A 22357-nucleotide genomic window follows, 5' to 3' on the forward strand; every position below is an offset into this window, starting at 1 on the left:
CACAGAAGGGAACAACATCCGCTTCATCCACACCAAGAAGCCCCTCTGGACGGACCACCACTGCGTACACTTCTCTTTCAACAATGCCACCGCTCCTGACCCCACCCCACGCCCACCGCAAAGGAACTGGAGCAAGGTCACAGAGGAGCACCTCGACTTCACCCTCAACCACGATCCCCCTCCCGTCTCGACCGACTCATACTCTGCAGCCAATGAACTACACCGGTGGATCACCAACTGCACAGACAAGCTCGCCCCCCTCCGCAACCCCGACAGACAGCACATCATGACTGCCACCTGGTTCACCACCGACCTCCAAGAATCAATGGAGGAACATCAAGACCACTGAAGACAAGACCACCTACAAGAATGCCATAACAGAATACCACCAACTTATCAGATCCACCAAAAGGACCTTCATCCGGAACAAAATCCTGGCTAACTCCAACAACTCGAAGAAACTCTTCAGCATCATCCAGCAATTCACCAAACCCTCCAGCGAAGCCATGGACGTCACACCCTCCCATGACCTCTGCAACAAGCTCAGCACCTACTTCCACCTGAAACTCAAGGCCCTCTACGAGAGCCAGCCCTTCATCGCCGCCAGGACCCCGGTCAACACTGAAGATACCGCTACGACCATGAAGAGCACTCACTCAGGAGCCCCCACGGGCCTCTGCCCGCCCCACATCTTCCACAGAGCCGCTGTTGCCATAGCACCCGAGCTGCGAAGCACCATCAATGCCAGCTTAGAATCCGGCACATTCCCCGACGGCAGGAAACGTGCAGAAGTCAAGCCCCTCCTCAAGAAACCTTCTGCAGACCTGACGGTCCTGAAAAACTACGACCCATCTTTCTCCTTCCCTTCGCAGCAAAAGTCGCAGAGAAGACCGTCAACGCCCAGCTGACAAACTTCATCGAAGAGAACGGCATCCTCGACCTTTCCCAATCGCCATCCTCGACCAAGGCCACACTGAGGCCCGCATCCTACTAGACCTCTCCGCAGCCTTCAACACCGTCTCCCACCCCACTCTCCCAGCCTGACTCAACGACGCTGGCATACAGGGAACCGCCCTCGACTGGCTCCACTCCTTCCTCACCGGCAGAACTGGAAGGATCAGACTCCCGCCCTTCCTCTTCGCACCCACAGAGATCAACTGCGGAGTACCCCAAGCATCATCGCTCTGTCCCTCGCTCTTCAACATCTACATGGCCCCCTCGCCACCATAGTCAGACAGCATGTACTGAGCATAATATCTTACGCCAATGACACCCAGCTCATCCTCTCCCTCACGAAGGAACCGGAACCCACCAGACTCAGCTTCCAGGAAGGAATGAAAGATGTTGCATCCTGGATGAGTAGCAGCTGTCTGAAGCTCAACTCGGAGAATACAGAAGTACTCGTCCTCAGACCCACTCCCACTCCCTCAGCTTGGGACAGCACCTGGTGGACCACCGCCCTCGGCAACCCAGCCACCCCCAGAGACCAAGCCCCGAACCTCGGCATCATACTCGACTCCTCCTTCACTATGACCCGCCAGATCAACGCCGTCGCCTCCACCTGTTCAACACCCTCTGCATCCTTCGCGAGACCTTCAAATGGATCCCCCCCCCCCGAATCCAGAAAGACCGTCACCCACACATTCATAACAAGCAGACTGGTCTACTGAAACGCCCTCTACGCTTGAATCAACAAATCCCTGCTACGCAAACTCCAGACCACCCAGAACACCACTGCCAGACTTGTCCTTGGCATCCCTTGACATAATCACATCACCCAACACCTGCGAGACCTCCACTGGCTCCCCGTCGAGAAGAGAGTAACGTTCAAGCTGCTCACCCACGCCTACAAATCCTTCCACAACACCGGAAGCAAATACCTCAACGAAAGAGTCTCCTTCCACGTACCGAAGAGAAACCTCCGCTCCACCGACCTTGCTCTAGCAGAAACCCCGCTCATCCACAGAGCCAGAGCGGGTGGAAGACCCTTCTCCTACGTCACGGCAAAGGCCTGGAACGAGATCCCAGTCAACATCAGACGCTCCCTGCACACCTTCAGGAAGAGCCTCAATACCTGGCTATTCGGCTGACTCAGAGCTGCAACCTCCCCCTCTCCCCCAGCGCCTTGAGACCCTCACGGGTGAGTAGCGCACTTCACAATTCCCTGATTGATTGATTGATTGATTGACTGTAGCAGGCACAGAGATCGTTTGAACAAGCAGACAGATGAATGGACCGATTGATTAGTAGAATATTGGTAACTACTCTGTGTAGATTTAGGCTCCCTGTCCTACTTAATATTTTGCTCCTCTGCAGAGGTACTCACATTTGAGGTGGAGAAAGTAGTGGAGTGTTAACGATTATTCAATGCTTGGCCTTTTCTCTGAGAAATCACTTCTACTGAGTAATGGGTAACCGTCAGTTTCTACATCCAGCAAGTCATCATCTTCTTGAGAATGTTCAAGTCAGGGTAACACTTCATGCAACTCTCCATACCCATTTCTTGTCTAGTTTATTTGATATAATCATACAGAAATAGCATTGTAATTCTGCCACTGCATCTCTCTAGGTCCTAGAGTTTAGGACTAACATATATCACAGTTATGGTTTTCATTTTACTCCAAATTAAATGAAAAAAACCTAGTCGTTATTTTTCATTTTACAGATCATTCCATATAACAAGCACATTTATGGTCAATGAAAGCAAAGGCTACAATTCCCACAGTATACTAATATGTTGGGTGGACACCCAAGACTACAAACAGCATTTAGTGTGTTCACAGAGATCTGGCAGCAGCAATTTGCGTACATGAGCTTTACCAAGTTAAATTCTATACACTAAGCATACATTTTTGTTCTTTGAAAAGTGTTTTTCCCAAAAACTTTCTTAATTTAATATGAGTTTATTTCAGGGTTCATGCCCGTAAACTACTGTACTGTGATGTTTTTCAGTTCTGTGAAAGCTTGACGGGTCCACTTTTCATTAGAACAGAATTTCTGTCTACCAGGGCCGACAATATGAAAATAAGAGATGAAACTTTGCAAGGGGATCAGGCTAAACTCAATTCCTGGTGGCAAACAATTGCACAACATAAGCACAAAACCATAGACTCAATTTTAATTATTTAGTCACAATAAACCATCACCATATAGGTTTTCAAAAATGAATGTGATTTTATTTCATCACAAAAGGCATAAATGAATTAAGATAGGAGACACAATACGTGTCACATTTAAACATTAAAAAATGGTCCACAAAGGTAAGGTGACAAGTGTATGGGAAGGGCTTTTGATAGTGATGTGGGAAGGAAAGGTAGTGCAGGTTGTACACATCAGCATTGAATTATTTCAACCTATCTGGCCAGATGTCTGGCAGAAGTACATATGGAAAATCATAACATACAAAAATTGATGCAGATATACATTCTCTGTCATCTATGCTTGACACGCTAAAAGAGCTGTCGACGTTTCGGCCCCAATGGACAACAGGGAGCTTGCACCTTAACGTGGGGTCTTCATCAGGACCAACGTGATGGACGGGGAAGGGGTGAGTGATGGCACCTAAGAACAACAATAGGGATTAATCTGGTTATGCGAAAACTGGGAATAAATCAAATGGAAGTCAAACCGAAGTCATATTTACCAATATGCTACAGCGAGAAACTTCAGGCTGTAATTGAGGGAGAAGGGCCCACTGAGCTCCTAAGGAGACAGAAGCAGAGACGACACCGCTAGAGAAAATGCGCAAACTAGCAGGTGAAAGGAACCAATGAAAACATCGTAAACATATAGGGTTTTACTCACAACGATTTCCAAGTTGCTACTGCATGGATTCATTTTCAAAGCCAAGGTTGCTCAGTAACCTAGGGCTAAAAAAGGAAAAGACCTAAGGTCAAGGGACTGCATACTGGCACATACCGGTGAGAAAAAAACGTCAATCTCTGACAGACAGCGCAGTTATACATAAGTTAAACATGACGCAACTATAATAATCAGATAATGCTTAGGCAATGTGTAAATCTGATTATTATAGTTGCGTCATGTTTAACTTATGTATAACTGCAATGACTGTCAGAGACAGACGTTTTTTCTCACCGGTATGTGCCAGTATGCAGTCCCTTGACCTTAGGTCTTTTCCTTTTTTAGCCCTAGGTTACTGAGCAACCTTTGCTTTGAAATCGAATCCATGCAGTAGCAACTTGGAAATCGTTGAGTAAGTCCCCAAATGCTTACAATGTTTGCATTGGTTCCTTTCACCTGCTAGTTTGCGCATTTTCTCTAGCGGTGTCGTCTCTGCTTCTGTCTCCTTAGGAGCCCAGTGGACCCTTACCTCAATTACAGCCTGAAGTTTCTCGCTGTAGCATATTGGTAAATATGACTTCGGTTTGACTTCCATTTGATTTGTTCCCATTTTTCGCATCACCAGATTAATCTCTATTATTGTTCTTAGGTGCCCTCACTCACCCCTTCCCTCTCCATCACGTTGGTCCTGATGAAGACCCCACGTTAAGGCGCAAACTCCCTGTTGTCTATAGGGGTCGAATCTTCGACAGCTCTTTTAGCGTGTCAAGCATAGATGACAGAGAATGTATATCTGCATCAATTTTTGTATGTTATGATTTTCCATATGTACTTCTGCCAGACATCTGGCCGGAAAGGTTTAAATAATTCAATGCTGATGTGCACAACCTGCACTACCTTTCCTTCCCACATCACAATCACAAGCCCTTATCATGCACTTGTCACCTTACCTTTGTGCACCATTTTTTAATGCTTCAATTTAACGTGTTATGTCTCCTCACTTAATTAATTTATGAACTTTGTGATTAAATAAAATCACATTCATTTTTGAAAACCTATATGGTGATGCTTTATTGTGACTAAATAATTAATATTGAGTCTATGGTTTTGTGCTTATGTTGTGCAATTGTTTGCCACTGTGACACATATTTTCTGTACCAGATTGAACCCAGGTCCAGTGACCTTTCGGGTTTACCCCATTGTTATACAACTCTAAACCGAATTCCTGACACATGATACTTGCAAAGCTCTCTCTCTAAACCATCATCCCAACTCGCCTTAGCACAGACCATCATTCTGCAAATGATTTAAGCATGCATTAGTGCGGTATGTGAAGTTAACAAAGCCAGACCTAGAAAAGAAAGCATTCATGAATGCTTATATATTTATTATAGGATTATTAGTGTTAACACATAAATAATAGGGGAATTGTACCTTTTGATGTGTTCAGAACTGTCACCTTTTCTCATTTTTAAAATGTGGCCAATCAAACCTCATGATAAGTCAACACTCCTAATTTTATGTTTTACACTAGGTTTACCATGTATCCAGAAACATGTGGTTCAGAATGGAGACCAGAATGGTGAAAAATGTTTGTGCTCCAGCAGTAGTAATTGGAGATCGGATCATCATCGTTGGAGGTAACTGATTTTTAAAGGCCTTAATCGCTCCCTGCTATTCACCGTAACCTAATCTGGAAAAGGGGGAACACTGAGTCCTTTTTTTTACATATACGAATAGAACTAACAAATATCATTCCAGGTCTTCTAAATGAACAAGACATATTTGTTAATATTTAAAAAAAAACTATCTAATGTGCTTTGAGCACAGGTAACCACCACAAGTATACTGGTATCCTAGAAATATTTGAAATTTTTTGGTGTCCTTAATATTGTCCCTTTGAACATAGATTTGTAGATTAACTCCAGAGGTCAATAATTTTTTTAACTATATTTAGGGCACAGTCTTTTTGTTAGACTGTAATATACTGGTACTGTACCATTTGTGCCTAAATGTACTCTAATTGTAGTGTTAACATATTTATTGGATTGCATCCTGGACTCATTAGGGAAGTTCTGGCTTCATATATAGTGTGATTAATATTTTGATGGTATTGAAAATGCTCAATAATACATAGGGAATACTTTCTTTCTGGTTTTGCACATATAACATTTTTTGTTCGAGGAAGGTATACTGGCCTGTGTCCATTTTATCAAGATCTTTACTCACCTTCTGGCTACAGTCAAGAAATAGTTAATTAAGTGTTAACCTTTTTAGTATCATGTATTTCTTTTTTGATAATCAATTTCATTGTTTTTACAAAGAACCAGCAACACGACATTGGATAGCACCAACAGTGACATGAGACACTTAACAAAGACATTGCTTTCAAACCCCACCTTGCAGCATTGAGTACAAGCAGTGTATATAGAGTACGAGCTACACCACGGCACCCAGCCATTTGCCCCACACCCTCCGGTATCTCTTAGGACACCCCCGCGCCTCATACATAGGTTTTTCTTGTGCCGTGCACCAATCCAGTATCATGTATTTCTTAAACTCATTTCTAATATTTCTGCTTATGCATAAAGGCAACAGAGATCATCAAATTGTTTGTTCACATTTCAGTGCCTATAAATGACCCAATTACTTAATGGTACCCGTCAACTAACACACTTTCTCTAGTAAACCAGCATGAGAAGGAAACGAGGAAGGGAAGGACAGGGAGAAAGAAGTCTGGAATTGGAAAAATGAAGATTAGCTGTAAATACTCTGGTTGCCATCTCGAAGTCTATCTTTCTTGTCCCAGTTCTTTGATTATGAGGATGCAGAAAGCCCCATTTGCTATGTCATGGGCCAAGACACGTACCAGAAACAAATAAGTCACCTGTGCCAAATAAATGTTGCACCTTTATGTTTTACATCACAACAAGAAATAGAGATTTAATAGCATTCAAAACAGCTTTGTGACAAGACCATTCGTGATCTGTCTAAATGAAAGTCTATAATGACATGTAAGCATATCGTATGAAGGCCACGAAGCCACTCGACAGACTTCCCCTAATGAAACACTTTGCCACTCATTCCATGAAGCCACCATGCCCCAGTAAGAATGCCCTTGTATTACCATAATGTTATAATCAAAAAGAGAGAGGAGAACTAGAGAGGCTAGTCCGTTTCCCCAGTTTATGTGTTAGTAATCAATGAGAACTAGCTCTGGTTTAAATTGTTTGTATGTCTGCAGGTGGAAAAAAAAACATTAGGTTTTTTATGAAGGCCCTTACCCACCAACCTAGTTGGTGGCATGCTTCATCATTGAGCCCCACCCGAGGTTCCGAGGGCACCTCAGGTGTGCTACGACGCCAGATTACTGCGGAGCGGGTTTTTTTGGTTCATGAGGGTGATGTGAGTGTGCTCTGAGTGAGGTTTAAAATACTGTCCTGGGTGTCCCAAAGACTGTTTTAATGGTGGGCCCCTGGCAGTCGATAAAAACAAAGGCTGTGGGACGTGCACAGTAGGCTTATGGCCTCCAACGTCCTGTGCGGTCAACTAGTTTCAGCCAGGCCTTTTCTTCTACTGGCTTTCGTCAGGACCTTATATGTGTGGGGTGTTGCAGGGGTAGTTATGAGTTTGTCAGTGCCCCGTGACAACAGGTTCATTGAGGGTCCAGCGACATCGCGCAAGTGCACATGGTCCTGGCCCCCGGCTGAGCTCCATGCTGAGTTGTTCGCTACAATCGGGTGTACAACCCGAGAGGAAACACCTCTTGCACATATAAGCACCTTAGCATGTGCTTTACACACAGGGCACTGACAAACTCATAACTACCCCTGCAACACCCGACACATATAAGGTCCTGACGAAAGCCAGTAGAAGAAAAGGCCTGGCTGAAACTAGTTGACCGCACAGGACGTCGGAGGCCATAAGCCTACCGTGCACGTCCCACAGCCTTTGTTTTTATCGACTGCCTGGGGCCCACCATTAAAACAGTCTTTGGGACACCCAGGACAGTATTTTAAACCTCACTCAGAGCACACTCACAGCACCCTCACAAACCAAAAAATCCCGCTCCGCAGTAATCTGGCGTCGAAGCACACCTGAGGTACACTCGGTACCTCGGGTGGGGCCCAATGATGAAGCATGCCACCAACTAGATTGATGGGTGATGGCCTTCATAAAAAACGTAATGGTTTTTTTTCCACCCGCAGACATACAAACAATTTAAACCAGAGCTACTTCTCATTGATTACTAACACTTGTATTACCATAGGCAGCCGAATTCCTGAAGTTTCTTAAGCTGCGACAATGCAGACTTAACCCATGGACTGATAGATGAGGCAGAAGCGTTGTTACTTTCCATCTGTACTAGATGTCACAAAGACTATTTACGACATGCAAAAGGACTTAATACACTAAAGTTGGACGGTAACAGCCCTATGAACATCAGGGGTGTTTGTGCCCAGCTCTCTGTCAACTTAAGAATTGCTATAAATAGGTAAATAATTGCGAGAAAGGGGGTTATTAGTTGAGATGGATGATAATAAAGTCACTATCCTCGTTAGGTTGAGGTCAGATATTTAAGCCTAAGCTCAACCCTTGGTGGCTGTGGCTAAGGCTTAACTTAAGAAAACGTTTAAAGCATTTAGAAGTACCAAAAAGTTAAAATGTTGATGTAGGAGAGTAGGATCTGCCTCTTATGGTTACCCCCACTTTTTGCTGGTGTTTCACTGTTTTTCTACTTTAGTCCGGCTGGGGCCTTGCTATTCAGGACCCCAGCCTAGCTGCTTCCTCTCTAAATTGATTCTATGTACACTAAGTACATCACAGGTTGTATTCCGAGGTGCCCTTACAAGTCCCTAGTATATGGTATACTATATACCTAGGGCAGAGGTACCCCAGAGGTCTACCATGGGCTGAAGCATGTATTATACCACCCCTGGAAAGCCCTCCAAAATGACACCACAGGTCTGCTACTGCAGCCTGGGTAAGGTGGTGCATGCACCCCTGACTGAGATATAGGTTCACTATATCTCACCTATCACTTCACATAGAAACCTATCAGTCACTCCTATGGCAGGCCTTATCAATCCTGAAGGCAGGGTGCTTGGTCAATCAATCAATCAAGGAATTTGTAGAGCGCGCTACTCACCCGTAAGGGTCTCAAGGCACTGGGGGAGGGGGGGTCGCTACTGCTCGAACAGCCAGGTCTTGAGTTGTTTCTGAAGGCGAAATGGTCCTGGGTCAGCCGGAGGTGGGTGGGGAGGGAGTTCCATGTCTTGGCTGCCAGATAGGAGAAGGATCTTCCTCCGGCGGTGGCTTTGCGAATTCCTGGGATGGTGGCGAGGGCGAGGCTGGCAGAGCGGAGCTGGCGGGTTGGTGTGTAGAATGCGAGTCGGTTGTTGAGGTACCTGGGGCCCGCGTTGTGGAGAGCCTTGTGTGCATGGGTGAGGAGTCGGAATGTGATTCTTTTGCTGACGGGGAGCCAGTGCAGATCCTTCAGATGGGCAGAGATGTGGCTGTGGCGGGGGATGTCCAGGATGAGTCTTGCCGAGGCGTTCTGTATGCGCTGTAGTCTTTTCTGGAGCTTGGCTGTGGTTCCGGCGTAGAGGGTGTTTCCGTAGTCCAGGCGGCTGGTGACAAGGGCCTGGGTGACGGTCTTCCTGGTTGCGGTGGGAAACCATCGAAAGATTTTTCGGAGCATGCGCAGGGTGTTGAAGCAGGATGCTGAGACGGCGTTGATTTGCTTGGTCATCGTGAGGGAGGAGTCCAGGATGAAGCCCAGGTTGTGTGCGTGGTCTGTGGGTTTGGGGGCGGTGCCCAGGGCGGGTGGCCACCAGGAGTCGTCCCAGGCAGAGGGGGATGGTCCCAGGATGAGGACTTCCGTTTTGTCTGAGTTGAGTGCTTGGTTATATGTGAGAGGATGCCCAGGCATGAGCTGAGCCCCTCTGCAGCCTTCAGAATCTCTTCCCCGGGGTTGTCAGTAGTGCAGCCTGACCATATACTCTTAAGTGCATTATATCTAAAACGGTTAATGCTAACTTTGGACTGTCTGCACGGAAACATGTCGTGTTTGGTGTCAAACACCTTGGAATCATGCCCCACATCAAATCCTGATGTGAGCATATGATCCCACTCTTCTAGAGGGACAGACATGACAGCACCGGTATACCTGGTACCAGCTTAACAGAGCCTGGCATCACAAAATGGATGCTGCAGCCACAGACACGGGTCTGGCCTCCTACTGCTGACTGAAACTCCGGCAGGGGAGACCTGGACAATAGGTTTCCTGTCACAGGAAGGTGTAACCATCTCCCAGACAGGCTGATGTGTATTGGGGCTGGGTGGGAGCACTCTCAGAGTGCTTTGAAGTCCTGCACTGGGGGCACATTTGGTGTCCCTGTGCATAGTCCAGCTCAAACCGGCTCTGGCGCGAAACTGGACAAAGGAAATGGGTGTAGCCACCCCTCTTTCCAAACCATCCCACAGGTGGGTCCCCAGAGCTAGTCCAACCCCTTCCTTAGGTATAAGTAAGGAACCCATGGCAACAGGACTTTAGATATCCCTGGACGAAACTCTGAAGCTGAATCTTGGAACTTTGACGCTCTACTAAAGACTAGAGGACTGAAGAAATCTCTCTTGGGGTCAAGGAGTGACTCCCCTGCTTGGCACAAATGAAGCAATTACAGGTCTGCATCTCCGAAGCTTCCGCCAGATGCCAAAGACTTTGCAACACAGGAAGAGGATTTCCAGACTTCTCAGAGGCCGACCCGAGTCCCCAGCAAAGCTGAGACCCGCAGCCCTCGTGAGTAACGTGGAACCGGAACTCCTGATCACCGTGCACTTTTGCAAGTGCATTGACTTCTCAACGTCTCTTGAAGTCGTGCTTGGGGTTACTTGTAGCCCCCACCTTGAGCAGAGAATCCACCGAAGATTGTCAGCCTAGTCACCCCGAGTGACCCGTGGGCCGCCATTTTGTGATTCCTCTCGAGGTCCCTTTGCGATCCCTGGTCCGTTGACTGTTGGGTCCCTGTGAAGGTAACTTTGATTTTCCTTGGGCTTTCCTGGTTGCTCCAGACGTGCCCCGACTCCCTACCAATTGGTGAGTCCCTCAGACCTTGCTGGTCTGCACCGAAGCATCTTTCTCCTTTCTGCGTGGGTTGCTGTTGCCAAGTCTTGTTGTGTCCAATCCGGGCACCGACGCTGCAGCACTCGACATCCTTCGTGGGACAGCTCGAATCCAGCTCCTCGAAGCCTCATGGTCCTCGTGACTGAAGAATCAAGCTTCACCTCTTTCACCTGAAATCACCCGACATCAGTGGGCATTCGTCTATCGTGCCCCTGGTCACTGGCAAGTGACCCAGACTCTGTCCCCTCTGCTTTCAGGTTCTTCTCGACTTTGATCCAGGCTTGGATCTCTTCGGATACTTCGCATCTTCCCGGCAGCAGCACTTCTTCACCAGCTCCCATTGAAAACGACAACGCGACCCCACACCATTTGACACCTAAGCACCCGGCTTCCCTGGGTGAGGTAACACGAGTACTCTGGTGCTCCCGTGGGTGTTGACCCTAGAACTTCCTAAGTCCAAAAATCCTGCTCCAATTTATAATAAAAACGAATATTTTAATTAACAAAATCACACCAAAACAGCAAACTCCAAAAAGGGGAATTGGAGATATGAATCTTCAAAATGTAAATTACGTTTAAGCACACACCACCATCCGCAGGCAGATGGTTGCAGTACACCGGGACAAGGGTCAGGTTTGAAGCTGACTGCGATGGAGCACGGGGCAGATTCAAGGCCCAGGTAGGTCCCAGTCAAACAATTACTTTCGGACATAGAAACTTTTCTGGATAAAAGTTGGTTGTCGACGAGTCATCAGTGTGCCAATCTGGATCCAAATCGAGATTTGATGGTGGCGGATTTCTGAAGCGTTAGGTCCTAGTGCAGTCGGTAACAAAGGTTGGAAAGCACTGAGTGGGCGAAGTCCGGTGTCCATGCTCAGGATAGTTTTCACATTGTTTGGCTTTGGCTCAGCGTCGTTCACAGTTAAGCCTTTTATTTTTGGACTTCAGCAGATCATACTAGCTAGTTGAATCTGACCAGCAATTCAACGTTGACTGCGTTGGCTCGACGGCAGTCCTGGTCTATCACCGGTTCTTCAGAGAAAGGTTGACAAAAAGTTTCTAAGTCTCAGCTTTTGCAGATTGGACATGAGTAGAGTACTCTGACACTTATCTAAGGGCCCCAACACCTTAGGGACACCAGTTCTAGGTCATGACTCACTCTAGTAGAAGCCACCAGGGCAGGCCCAGTTGGAACCTTTGTCAGCTGGGCTTCTTCAGGTAAGTGGGATTCTTGCGACTTTTGTGACTGTACAGGGCTCGAAAAATCCACTCCCTGCTCACATTTGCAAGCCAGATTCAATTAGGGCGAGCTATTTTTAGGTCCTACTCGCCAATAGAAAGACAGACTGACTTTTGACCTCTGTCTCTGAAAGCAGAGGAAATGTGACCAGATAGCAAGATTTAAAGGCATCTTTATTGCTCACAAAGTGAAAAAGCAATAAAATGTCTTTAAATCTTGTTAACTTGTCACATTTGCTCTGCTTCCAGAAACTGAGGTCAAGAGCATTTTAGTTAGGTCAAGTACATTTTTTAGGTTACTAGACCTGCAGGTCTAGTAAAAATTAAATGATTTTTCGAGCCCTGCTGTACCTTAACAGGATATCAGCTAACCGACCCTTGAAGTCTACTTCTTGGTCGTGGGTAGAAGACCAAGGCATGAGCATGTCCAGCCCTTAGAGTTCTCCTCACAGGTCACAACAGCAAGTGCAATCCTTCCTCTGTCTTCCACATGTCCAGCAGTGTTTTGATGAGGGTACTGGGGTACAACATGTATGCCTGTGCCAGCTTGTGGGTGGGAGAAACTCCTGACCACTCCCTAGCCATTGGGGTAAAAGTTCCCAGGGGTGAAATTACCCACTTTACTATAAACTATTCGACAGTGCCACTATGTACCTAAACCTAACATGGCAGAACCTTTCTTCCCCCATAGCTGCCAAGGTGTCAGATTGCTATGTGTGACATTTTCATAATTTCAGAGTAATTATGAGTGACATTTCAACAACTATGAATGACCCTTTCTCCCAAGCAAAATCAAGCAATGAAGATGAGGGAAACATATAATTATCAGAAATTACACCCATTTGAGCAACAGGAGCGTGCCAGCAAAAGCAAATGTTCATACTATAGAAGTCAGTGCTATATTAGGAGCTCACGACTTACACTTCTACGAGGTGGGGCAGCGGCAACAGGCGAGCCCTGTGGCCGACCCGCTACAACTGGAGACGGAGTCCCGCGACAAACGAAGCCACCGCTGCATATTGTGGCACACAACTGACTCTGGTCACACTGGTGCTCTGAGCTGCTGCCCCACTCTGGCGGCCCAGGCCGCCATGGTTCACACTCTCAGCAGCAGCCTGGCCGGTGGGGTCGGGTCACGTCAGAGGCGGTCCGGTCCAAAGGATCACAATACCACCTCGGTGAAAGCAGCAAGCTCCCGATTGGTTGCCAGCTGAGCAGGCTCAGGACAGCGACTCATCCACTGCTGGTGGGGGTCGGGCCCGGCCTGGCCACGGGATCCATACTGCGATGATGCAAGCAGTCCTTTTCAGCTGCGCTGCCTTGATTACCCACATACACACTGCAGCAAGCTGCCAGTTAGTACTTGAAATTGGCGCCGCGACAGAATGAACCCAACAACTGCCTATTAAAGTGAATCTGACACACTTACTGAGTCTCACACACTATCTCTGTATTAGACATTGGTCACTGACAGTGAGCGGCTCCCAGTGACGTCAGAGTTATGCTGCGTGGTGTTGTGTACCATTGTAGCACAGTACAGTATCAGCTAGGGAGCAGATGACCAGTCCCCAAGCCTGCCGGAGCACTGCAGCTTTCAGTATTTGGTGCATATTAGCAGTGCTCCGGCTTGACAGCTGATAGGTGCTATAATGCGTGATTCTGCATTTCAGTTTGGTGATACGGAACACCACACTGAAATGCGTTTGTCTAACGCCTGATGCGTGGTACTTGACAGGGCTGTTCCCCTGTGCAGAGCTCCCTGTGCCCACCGAGAGGTGTGCCTATAATAAAGGACAAAACCTTCCTTGTTGTCACTCTGTTCTGGGGCAGCTACCCCTCCCACTGGGTTTGGAGACAAGTTGGCTATGAAGACAAAAGGGAGGCAGACACAGGTGTGAGCTACATCTGCCAGTGATGGGGTAGGCAACCTTTGAAGCTAATTCGGTTCCTGGTTGCAGCTTAGATGGCCATCACATCAGTGGAAGGTCAGACCCTCTGTCCCTCCCTTTGTTTCAGCTCTGGGTGCCACTTCACACCTAATCAAGGAGCCATTCAACTCCTGGGTGGCAATGAACACTGTCAGAAAGGACCATTTAACTAAGGAAGAAAAATTACAACTTTCTAAACGTGGCTTTTTCAAAACAGTGATATAAAATCTAACTTAAGCGTTAAGTTGGATTTCAAATTACTATTAAAATGAGTCCTTGAATAATTTTTCTATGTTCTCCCAAAGTGAACTCAAGCATTGTAAAATGTTATAATGTATCCCAGTACTTTCCTTGGAGGGAGTCAGCCTTACCACACTGAAAAACGGCTTTGGAGGTTTTTCACTGCCAGAACACATTAAACATAAAATATGCATGTTTTACTTTATTAACAGCATGCGCCCTGTTCTATGGGCATTTACGACCTACCTTAGAGGTGACTCATAAGTATCAAGAAGTGAGGTTTAGCATGGCAGAAGGTTTACTTTGCCAGGTTGAATTGGCAGTTTTAAAACTGCCAACTCAGGCTGCAGGGGCAGGCTTTGAGACATGCTTTGTATTATCTTTTTTGTGGTGGCGCAAAATGTGCTGAAATCCACTATTGACATTTCACTTACAGGCTTTGGGTACACTTTTGTACCATATACTAGGAACTTATAGGGAAGTTAAATATACCATTCAGGAGTGTAACCAATTTGACATGTTTTAGAGGTCAGAGCACAAGCACTCGGGCCTGGTTAGCAGTGTCCCAGGGCACGATTCACAGAATACCAAAAGTAGTAAGTTTAGGATTTTGTCTTAAGTTAATTCTGTGAATCGGGCCCCCAGTGCGCAGATCTAAAAAACAGTGATATCAATCCAGATATAATGGAGGTGACCACACAAAAAGAGGCATTTTCTTACAGTAACACAATATCTTTTTCTCCATAGCACCTAGAAACCATTTTGGGACCAGAAGTAGTACCAGGCTGTAACATTGCACAATCTGGCGCGATCTTCATATAAGATGAAGATATAACCCAAGTATTGAATTTGCCAAACTCCCTAGCAAAGGTGGCGGCCACCAGAAATGAGACTTTGGAGGCCAACAAGGATTGTAAAACTTCATTTGTAGGTTCTAATAGAGTGTTCTGACATACCTGTAAGGTCATGGGGCAGATCTCAAAAAGGCAACTTGAGTACAGCCACAAACGAACAACCAGAGGTCTCAAAGAGTCAAGAGCCCTGCCATGGAGCTGTACAGTACCTAATTGTCACCAGTTAACAGTTCGAAGTGGATGGAGTGGGATTTTTAGGGAACCCATCCCTTAAAAAAAATCGAGACTTATGAAAGGAGTTTTTTTTTTTTTTTAAATTAGAAAATTGGCATATTTGCCCTTTGGCCACTCTAGCATTTATTATGTAGGCTGCTATGCCCCCACAGTCCCTTCCTAGTCATGACCTCCTGCATTGCGGGCTAGTTTGGATAGTGTTTTTCCCCAGAGTTGATGTTGGTGTTCTGTCTGGCTCTGGCCAGCTACCAAAAAGTGTCCAATGACTAGAATAATTGGCCAGAGTAGAAGGGCTCCTTAGAAGACTGGAGTTCTACAATGATGAATAGGAGAATGTTGGAGCTCAGGCCATTCGGTGTCCAGGACCTCAGTCATAATCATGCCAGGCATGAGTGTGGAAGCACCGGATTCACCAATGGAGGCGGATAGGGCTGAAAACCACACACACCCCTCTTCTGACGTCCCGGCAAGAAGGAGAAACTGTACAAAGACCACAGAACCCCCCGCCCCCTTTTTGGAGAAGAAGGAAATACAGCTTCCCCTCGGTGACAATGTGGCTGGACGGACCCAGAAAGAACTCTTGTTGTTTCTGTATTGACTTTATGTCCCCATCTTGAGTCCCACACACCCTATACACTGCCCCTATCAAGAGGTCAATAAAATATTCACCAATCCTCACTCCTGACTCAGTGCTCTGTGTAGCTGGGAGATCACAAGGGCATGGGCAGTTTTTTTTTTAACATGTTTTTTGTTTTTGTTGCTGTTTAAACAAGGCAAAATAAGACAGTAAGATAAAAGCATGACAGTACAAAAGTACAATGGTGGTGGTCACAGAGAGTCCAATCAGGAGACGGATAGGTACACGAAGGAGCAAAAATGGGAAAATATCCCTAATCCCAAACCAGGGCCAGTTGGCGCTGACGAACGCCCTGTGCATCCTCTCTATGCAGCGCCATAACCTCAGCTATCACCCACCTGGTGAATAGCACCAGCCACTGAATCGAGGTGTGAGGGGCGGGAGACTTCCAGTGGGTTATGATGGCCTTCTTCAGATCAGCCACCAGGCACCGCATAGAGGACAAAGTTTGGAAGCACCAGGAAATATCCTTGCAATCCGCTGCAGGGAACGATATGCGCAAAGAAGAATATAGAATTGGATGAGTTTAAAGGCAAGCATTACGGGACACCCACCTTGGATACGCCAGTGCCCTCTCCCATTTCCTGCTCAAAGTGGTCTGTCAAACTCCCTCTTCCACGTCTCCCTCAAGGACTGAAGTGAAGCTGGTGTGTGTGTAAGAAGACCCCTAATACGCCAGGTAACCAATCTACGGCCCCCACCCACAGTATGCAGGGTTTGCATGAGCCTTGGTCCCCTCAGGCATCCTCCAACGCCCCCTGGAGGGAAGCATGAAGAAAAAACTGTCCCTGAGGTAGGGCAAACCACTCCGCCTCGAATGGCAGTAATTGTCTGTTGATGTGAAGGTCCGATTAGCACATAATACCTGGCTCATCCCAACTCCGGCGACAGCCCCTAGTAAGGCAGCCCTCTGGCAGGAGGACCCCAAGCAACGGTACCACCAGGGCATACAGAACGACATGTTTTGTGAGAGGGAGAGCAGGTCTAAAGCACCCCAAAGCAACCTTCGGGAGAACAGGCAAGTCCGGGGGAACACAAGTCTAGGCATTAAGAAGATGAAGGAGAAAGACCCTCAGAAGAGGGAGGCCATATGTCCCTGTGTCTGCCAAATAGCGACCAACCAACCAACAGGACAGCCACTGCAGCTGGACCACCAAATAATAGTATTCCAAGTTAGGTGCCACAAGGGCCCCCTGCTCCAGAGGGAGCTGGAGCTTTGCGATAGCCACCCGCCTGCATGATCGATGCCAGAAGAGATCCCTCAGCAGGGCATTTATGTCCTGAACAAGGAAGCGTGAGGTCCACAAAATAGTGAAGGAGGCAGGGATGGATGATCATTTTCAGAATTGCTACCGGGCCTGAGACAGACAAGAGGAGCGATGTTCGGAAGGGCATGGATGAGTGAATCAAGGCCACTGCTGCAGTCACATACCTTGGTCCCCAAATATCGGACAGTAGCATGTTCCCAGTGAACTGCCCCCCCCCCCCCCCCCCAATCCACATCCCTTGGCTCCAATTCTTGCTCCAAATGGAAGAGGCAGGATTTATCCCAACTGACCATAAGTCCAGAACATGTCCAAAGTTGGCAGGAGGGAAGCACCTGTCAAAAAGGTCAAAGTCTACGTCCTGCAGATGCAAAGGGCTACCCTAACCTAGCCCCTCCACCCTCGCTCAGGAAACCAGAGGCTCCATAGCAATGGCAAAGAGCAAGGGTGAAAGGGGAGAACCTTGACAGCTTCTGCGCCGACCGCAACGGATCCTGATATTAACCCCCTTAAGTGGGTCCAAGCTGTAGGGAGGTATAGGGGAGTTGGATACGCTTATTAATGTGGGGGCCAATGTCGAAACTCCACAAGACCATAAAAAGGCAATCCCAGCTGAGGAAGTCAAAGGCCTTACAGATATCCAACATCAGTGCTTCTGCCCTGGGCCAGCAGGTCTGTACTGCCTTCCTAACCCGGAACAACTGGCAGACACAAAGAGAGGTACTCCTGCCCTGAATAAATCCATCCTGGTCAACAAAATCAACTGGACCCTCCTAGCCAGGAACAAGCTCAAGATCTTGTAGTCAACCTTCAGGATGGCAATAGGACGCCAGGATCCAAGGGGTCCTTGCCTAGCTTAAGTAACAAAGCATTGGAGGCATCATGCATTGTGGCTGGCAGGGAACTGGCAGCCAATGTCCCCTCATAGAGACTGAGAAGTCATGGAGCCAGGTCACCCTGAAAAGACTTATAAAACTCTTACCAGGGGCCAGTGCTGTGATGGTAGCATGAATTTCCTGCACTGTAAGGGGGGAGGGGGGGGCGTCAAGGTCTGCCACTCAAGTGGTGTTAATCTGGGAAGCTGTGCAGAGGCCGCCAAGAATGCCCTGAAGTCAGCAGAGGGGGATCTGGGGAGGGGCAGTAGAGATCTGTATAGTAGGCCATAAAGGCCGCATGGATCTCCTGCAGAGAACGAAGGATACCTTTGTCAGCGGTCGTGCCTGCAGAAACGTCTTAGCTGGTTTCGTACACCCCATGCCAGCAGTTCCAGGACCCTAAACGTTGCATACTGAACCCCCAGCTCTTTGATAATCTGTAGAGGTCCAAGGACATAGGGCCTGCTTACCCTGCAAAATGATCCCTCCAGGGAGGACGGGGCAACACGATCAGCCCCAGAAAGCAATAGAGGGCGCAAACCAAAATCAGATATGAGGAGCCCCTGAATAATGTTCCGGCAGGCCTTCTCCTGTCGCTTGGCCCCCCTACCCAGGCAGGAGGGCAGGGGGGCCAAGCGACAGGAGAAGGCCCCAGGGTCAACGGGCCACTGCAACACTGCGTCACCGGAGGAGCCCAAAGGTGAGGCTCCCAAAAACCAGTAATGTGAGGGTCGCCCAACCAGTCTCAATAAGCCCTATCAAGGCCCCAACCCTTGTCTAATATGGAGGGCCGATTCAAGGGCCCAGAAATCCCCCTTCTGGAGCAGCAACCTCCTCAACTGGGCTTCAGGCCCCATCTGTTATTCAGCGCCAAGATGTCCCTCTGTTTGAACGTGCACTTTATCAATACACGTTATCAATCAGCATTTGTATAGCTCAGCACTGTCACCCTTAGGGGTATCTGGGCACTGAGGGTGCAGTGTTTCCATCGAAAATCCAGGTCTTGTGTTTCTTTCTGAAGTCTGCCAGGCAGGGTGCTGTTCAGAGTTTGAGGGTCAAGTCATTCCAGGTCTTGGTGGTGATGTAGGAGAAGGAGCAGCCCCTGCTGCAGCTACGATGGATGCGGTGGGTGTGTGCACCGCGAGTAATTAGGAGCGCAGGTGTCTTGCGGGCTGAATGAAGTTTAGTTGATGGTTGATGTAGAACGGTCCTTGATGGTGTAGGGTTTTGTAGGTGTGTGTGAGGATCTTAAACTGGTATCTCTTCTGGATGAGGAGCCAGTGAAGGTTTCTGAGGTGGGGGCTGATGTTGGTCCGTTTGAGAGAATCCAGGATGAGTCTGGCTGCAGCGTTCTGTATGGTCTGGAGTCTTTTGAGGAGTTGGGTGGAGATGCCCGTTAGAGTGCTTTGCCATAGTCGAGGCAGCTGGTGATGAGGGCCTTGGTGACGGTTTTTCTGGTGTTAACTAGGATCCATTTGAAGACTCTGCGAAGCATGCAAAGTGTGTGGAAGCAGGAGGCGGCGATTGTGTTGACTTGTCGATTCATGGTCAGTTGGCTGTCAAGGATGATGCTGAGGTTGCGTGCATGGTCTGTTGTTGTTGGTCTGAGTTCTGCTGGCCACCAGCTGTAGTCCCAGACGTAAGTGTTCTTCCCGAAGATCAGTTCGTCCGTCTTGTCGGATTTGAGTTTGAGGTAGTTGTCTCTCATCCTGATTGCAAGGTGTCAAGTAGGTGGTTTCATTTCAGGTATTCAGTGACCTCTTGGTTGATGGCCTTCTTGGGTACTTTAGCCAGAAAGGGAGCAGGGAGATTGGTTGGTAATCTTTTAGATCCCTGGAGTCGGCGGAGGGTTTCTTTAGGAGGGTTCTGACCTCTGCGTGTTTTCATCTGTCCTGTAAGGTTGCTGTGGAGATGGAGGCGTTGAGGATGCTGGTGAGTTTTGTGCTGATTGGGTTGGTTCTGAGGTTAAAGAGATGTTAGGAGCAGGGCTGGGTAGGTGCCCCAGAGTGGATAGATGACATGATGGTTGTGGTGATCTGCATGGAGAGTGGAGACCAGGTGGCGATTGTTCCCCTGGTTTGCCCTGGTTGGTTGAGATTATTGAGGTTGAGAGTGGTGTGTTGGGGGTCTACGTTGTTGTAGATGGTGGCAATCTTGCTGTGGAATTAGTCGAAGAGGGTGTTGCAAAGTTCCTGGGAGGGGTGGATAGTGTTCTCTGTGACTGTTGGGTTGGAGAATTCCTTGACTATTTTGAAGAGTTCCTTCGTATGATTGGCTGCGGAATCGATGCGTGCAGTGATGGCTGCTTTCTTGATGTGCAGGTGGTAGTAGCTAAGGGCTGCTTTTTGAGCAGCTTTGTCGGAGGGGTTCTTAATAACGCACCATTGCTTCTCGAATCAGTAGCAGTTGCGTTCAGTGGTTCTGAGCTCTATGGTGTACAAGCTGGCTTGTTTTGAGGTTTTGTTTGCTTTTGCTGGTTTCATAGGGGCAACTCTGTTATGTTATGTTCCCTGGCTCCAGGCCCTTCCCAGGTGATGTGGCCTGAAAAGGTCAAGTCCTAGGCCAGGGGCCAGAAAGAAGTGTGCACTATCCGGGGGTCCAACAATTCACTGTGGCCCCCCCTCCCGCTTCCGCCTACCTCTGGCTGGCCCTGGATCCCCCGAGGGGCCTGCCGGCGAAAGCCTGTGTTGGTGCGAGGCCTACAGCCTATGCGCGCTGGCTGCTCCCTCCAATGTCCAGGAAGGAGCGCAAAGTGGATACAGGGTCAGGAGGGGAAAATTGCTGACAGCGCTCGTGTCCCAAAAAGTCCCAAAGGTCACCCCTTTCATTGCCGCTCACCTCTGGAGGGTCCTGGACCTCCTTGGAGGCTCTGCCGCCAAAATGTGGTGTTGGCTCGAGGCCCACAGCCGATGCACACTGGCCACTCCCTCCAAGGTCTTGCGGGAACACTATTGAAGTCTGTGGTTGAGGCCACCCAGGGATCAGTCCCTCTAGTCGAATGTCTTCACCCCCCCCCCCCCCGCCCCCACCTCCTGGGAGCTCCTGGATGGAGTAACGAGGGGTCCAGTCTGCCGTTTCGGCCTAATGGGATTGTTGTATAAACATTTTTATGCCAAAAGAAATGTTAGGATGGGCATTCCAGAAAATAATTTTGTAACTGTATACCCTTCACCTGATGTTTTATGGACCCTCGTATAAATCTTAGATCATCACCTAATGGTTCTCTCAGTATGTTTTTTCCTGGACGAACTAAGTTATTTTATCAAAAGTACTCATTCAAAAAGTTAGTTTTAAAGACTGTTTTGGAGAAGGGGGTGACATATCAAATTTTTCTAATTTTCTAATTTCTAGGTTTGGTGAAGCGCAACAGCTACCCCAGCAATGGGGCGTCCCGGCGCTGAGAGACATGCTCACACCTACTAGACGGGGGAGTAGATAAGGGCCCTAGAGAGCAGGAAAGAGGAGGGTCTTGATTGCATTGCGAAAGACTGGGAGACAGTCTATGGAACGTATGCTGAGCGGGAGATCGTTCCATAGTTTGGGACCGAGAACGCTAAAGGAACGACCTCCAGTGCGACAGAGCTTAGTTCTGGGTACTTCCAGAAGAAGTTGGTTAGAGGAGCGTAGTTCACGGCCAGGAACATAGGGTCGGGCCAGGTTTCGCAGCAGAGGGGGATTTCCCTGTTTGACAATTTTAAAGGTCGTGATGAGAGCTTTAAATTTAACTCTGTGTTCCACGGGCAGCCAGTGGAGTTTGCGGATGGTGGCTCTGGCTGAGCATCTGCGTGGGAGACCGACCAGCGTTCTAGCCGCCGCGTTCTGGATTCGTTGGAACCTAGCCGTTTCTGCTTTGTTTGCTCCCAGGAGGAGGACGTTCGCATAGTCCAGGCGTGACAAGATGGTTGCCTGGACAATTAGCTGGCGAGCCTTTGAGTCAAAGAGTCCGAGTATAGGCCTGAGGTTCCTTAGGAGACCTATGCAGGTGGCTGCCATCTTTTTAGTGTGTGACTGGAAGCTAAGGTTAGCATCCATCCAGACTCCCAAATTTTTTACACAGTTTTTAGGGAGTGGAGTGGTGCCAAGGGATGACGGCCACCAGTGCTCGTTCCATAGGCTGGTGTTTCGGCCAAGGAGGAGCACCTCGGTTTTCCCAGCATT

At 48.1% G+C, this 22357-nt stretch overlaps 1 protein-coding gene across 1 annotated transcript in view; it reads left to right on the plus strand.

Moving 5' to 3' along the window:
• KLHL38 (kelch like family member 38) overlaps positions 1-22357 on the plus strand; it is a 75594-nt gene that overhangs the window by 32421 nt on the left and 20816 nt on the right. Inside the window, exon 3 of the mRNA XM_085604992.1 lies at positions 5336-5441. Coding sequence (XP_085461118.1) covers positions 5336-5441 — 106 coding nt within the window. The remainder of the gene's footprint in view (positions 1-5335; positions 5442-22357) is intronic.

This window comes from Triturus cristatus, chromosome 5_1, assembly GCF_964204655.1.
Source record: "Triturus cristatus chromosome 5_1, aTriCri1.1, whole genome shotgun sequence".
Lineage (NCBI taxonomy): Eukaryota > Metazoa > Chordata > Amphibia > Caudata > Salamandridae > Triturus > Triturus cristatus.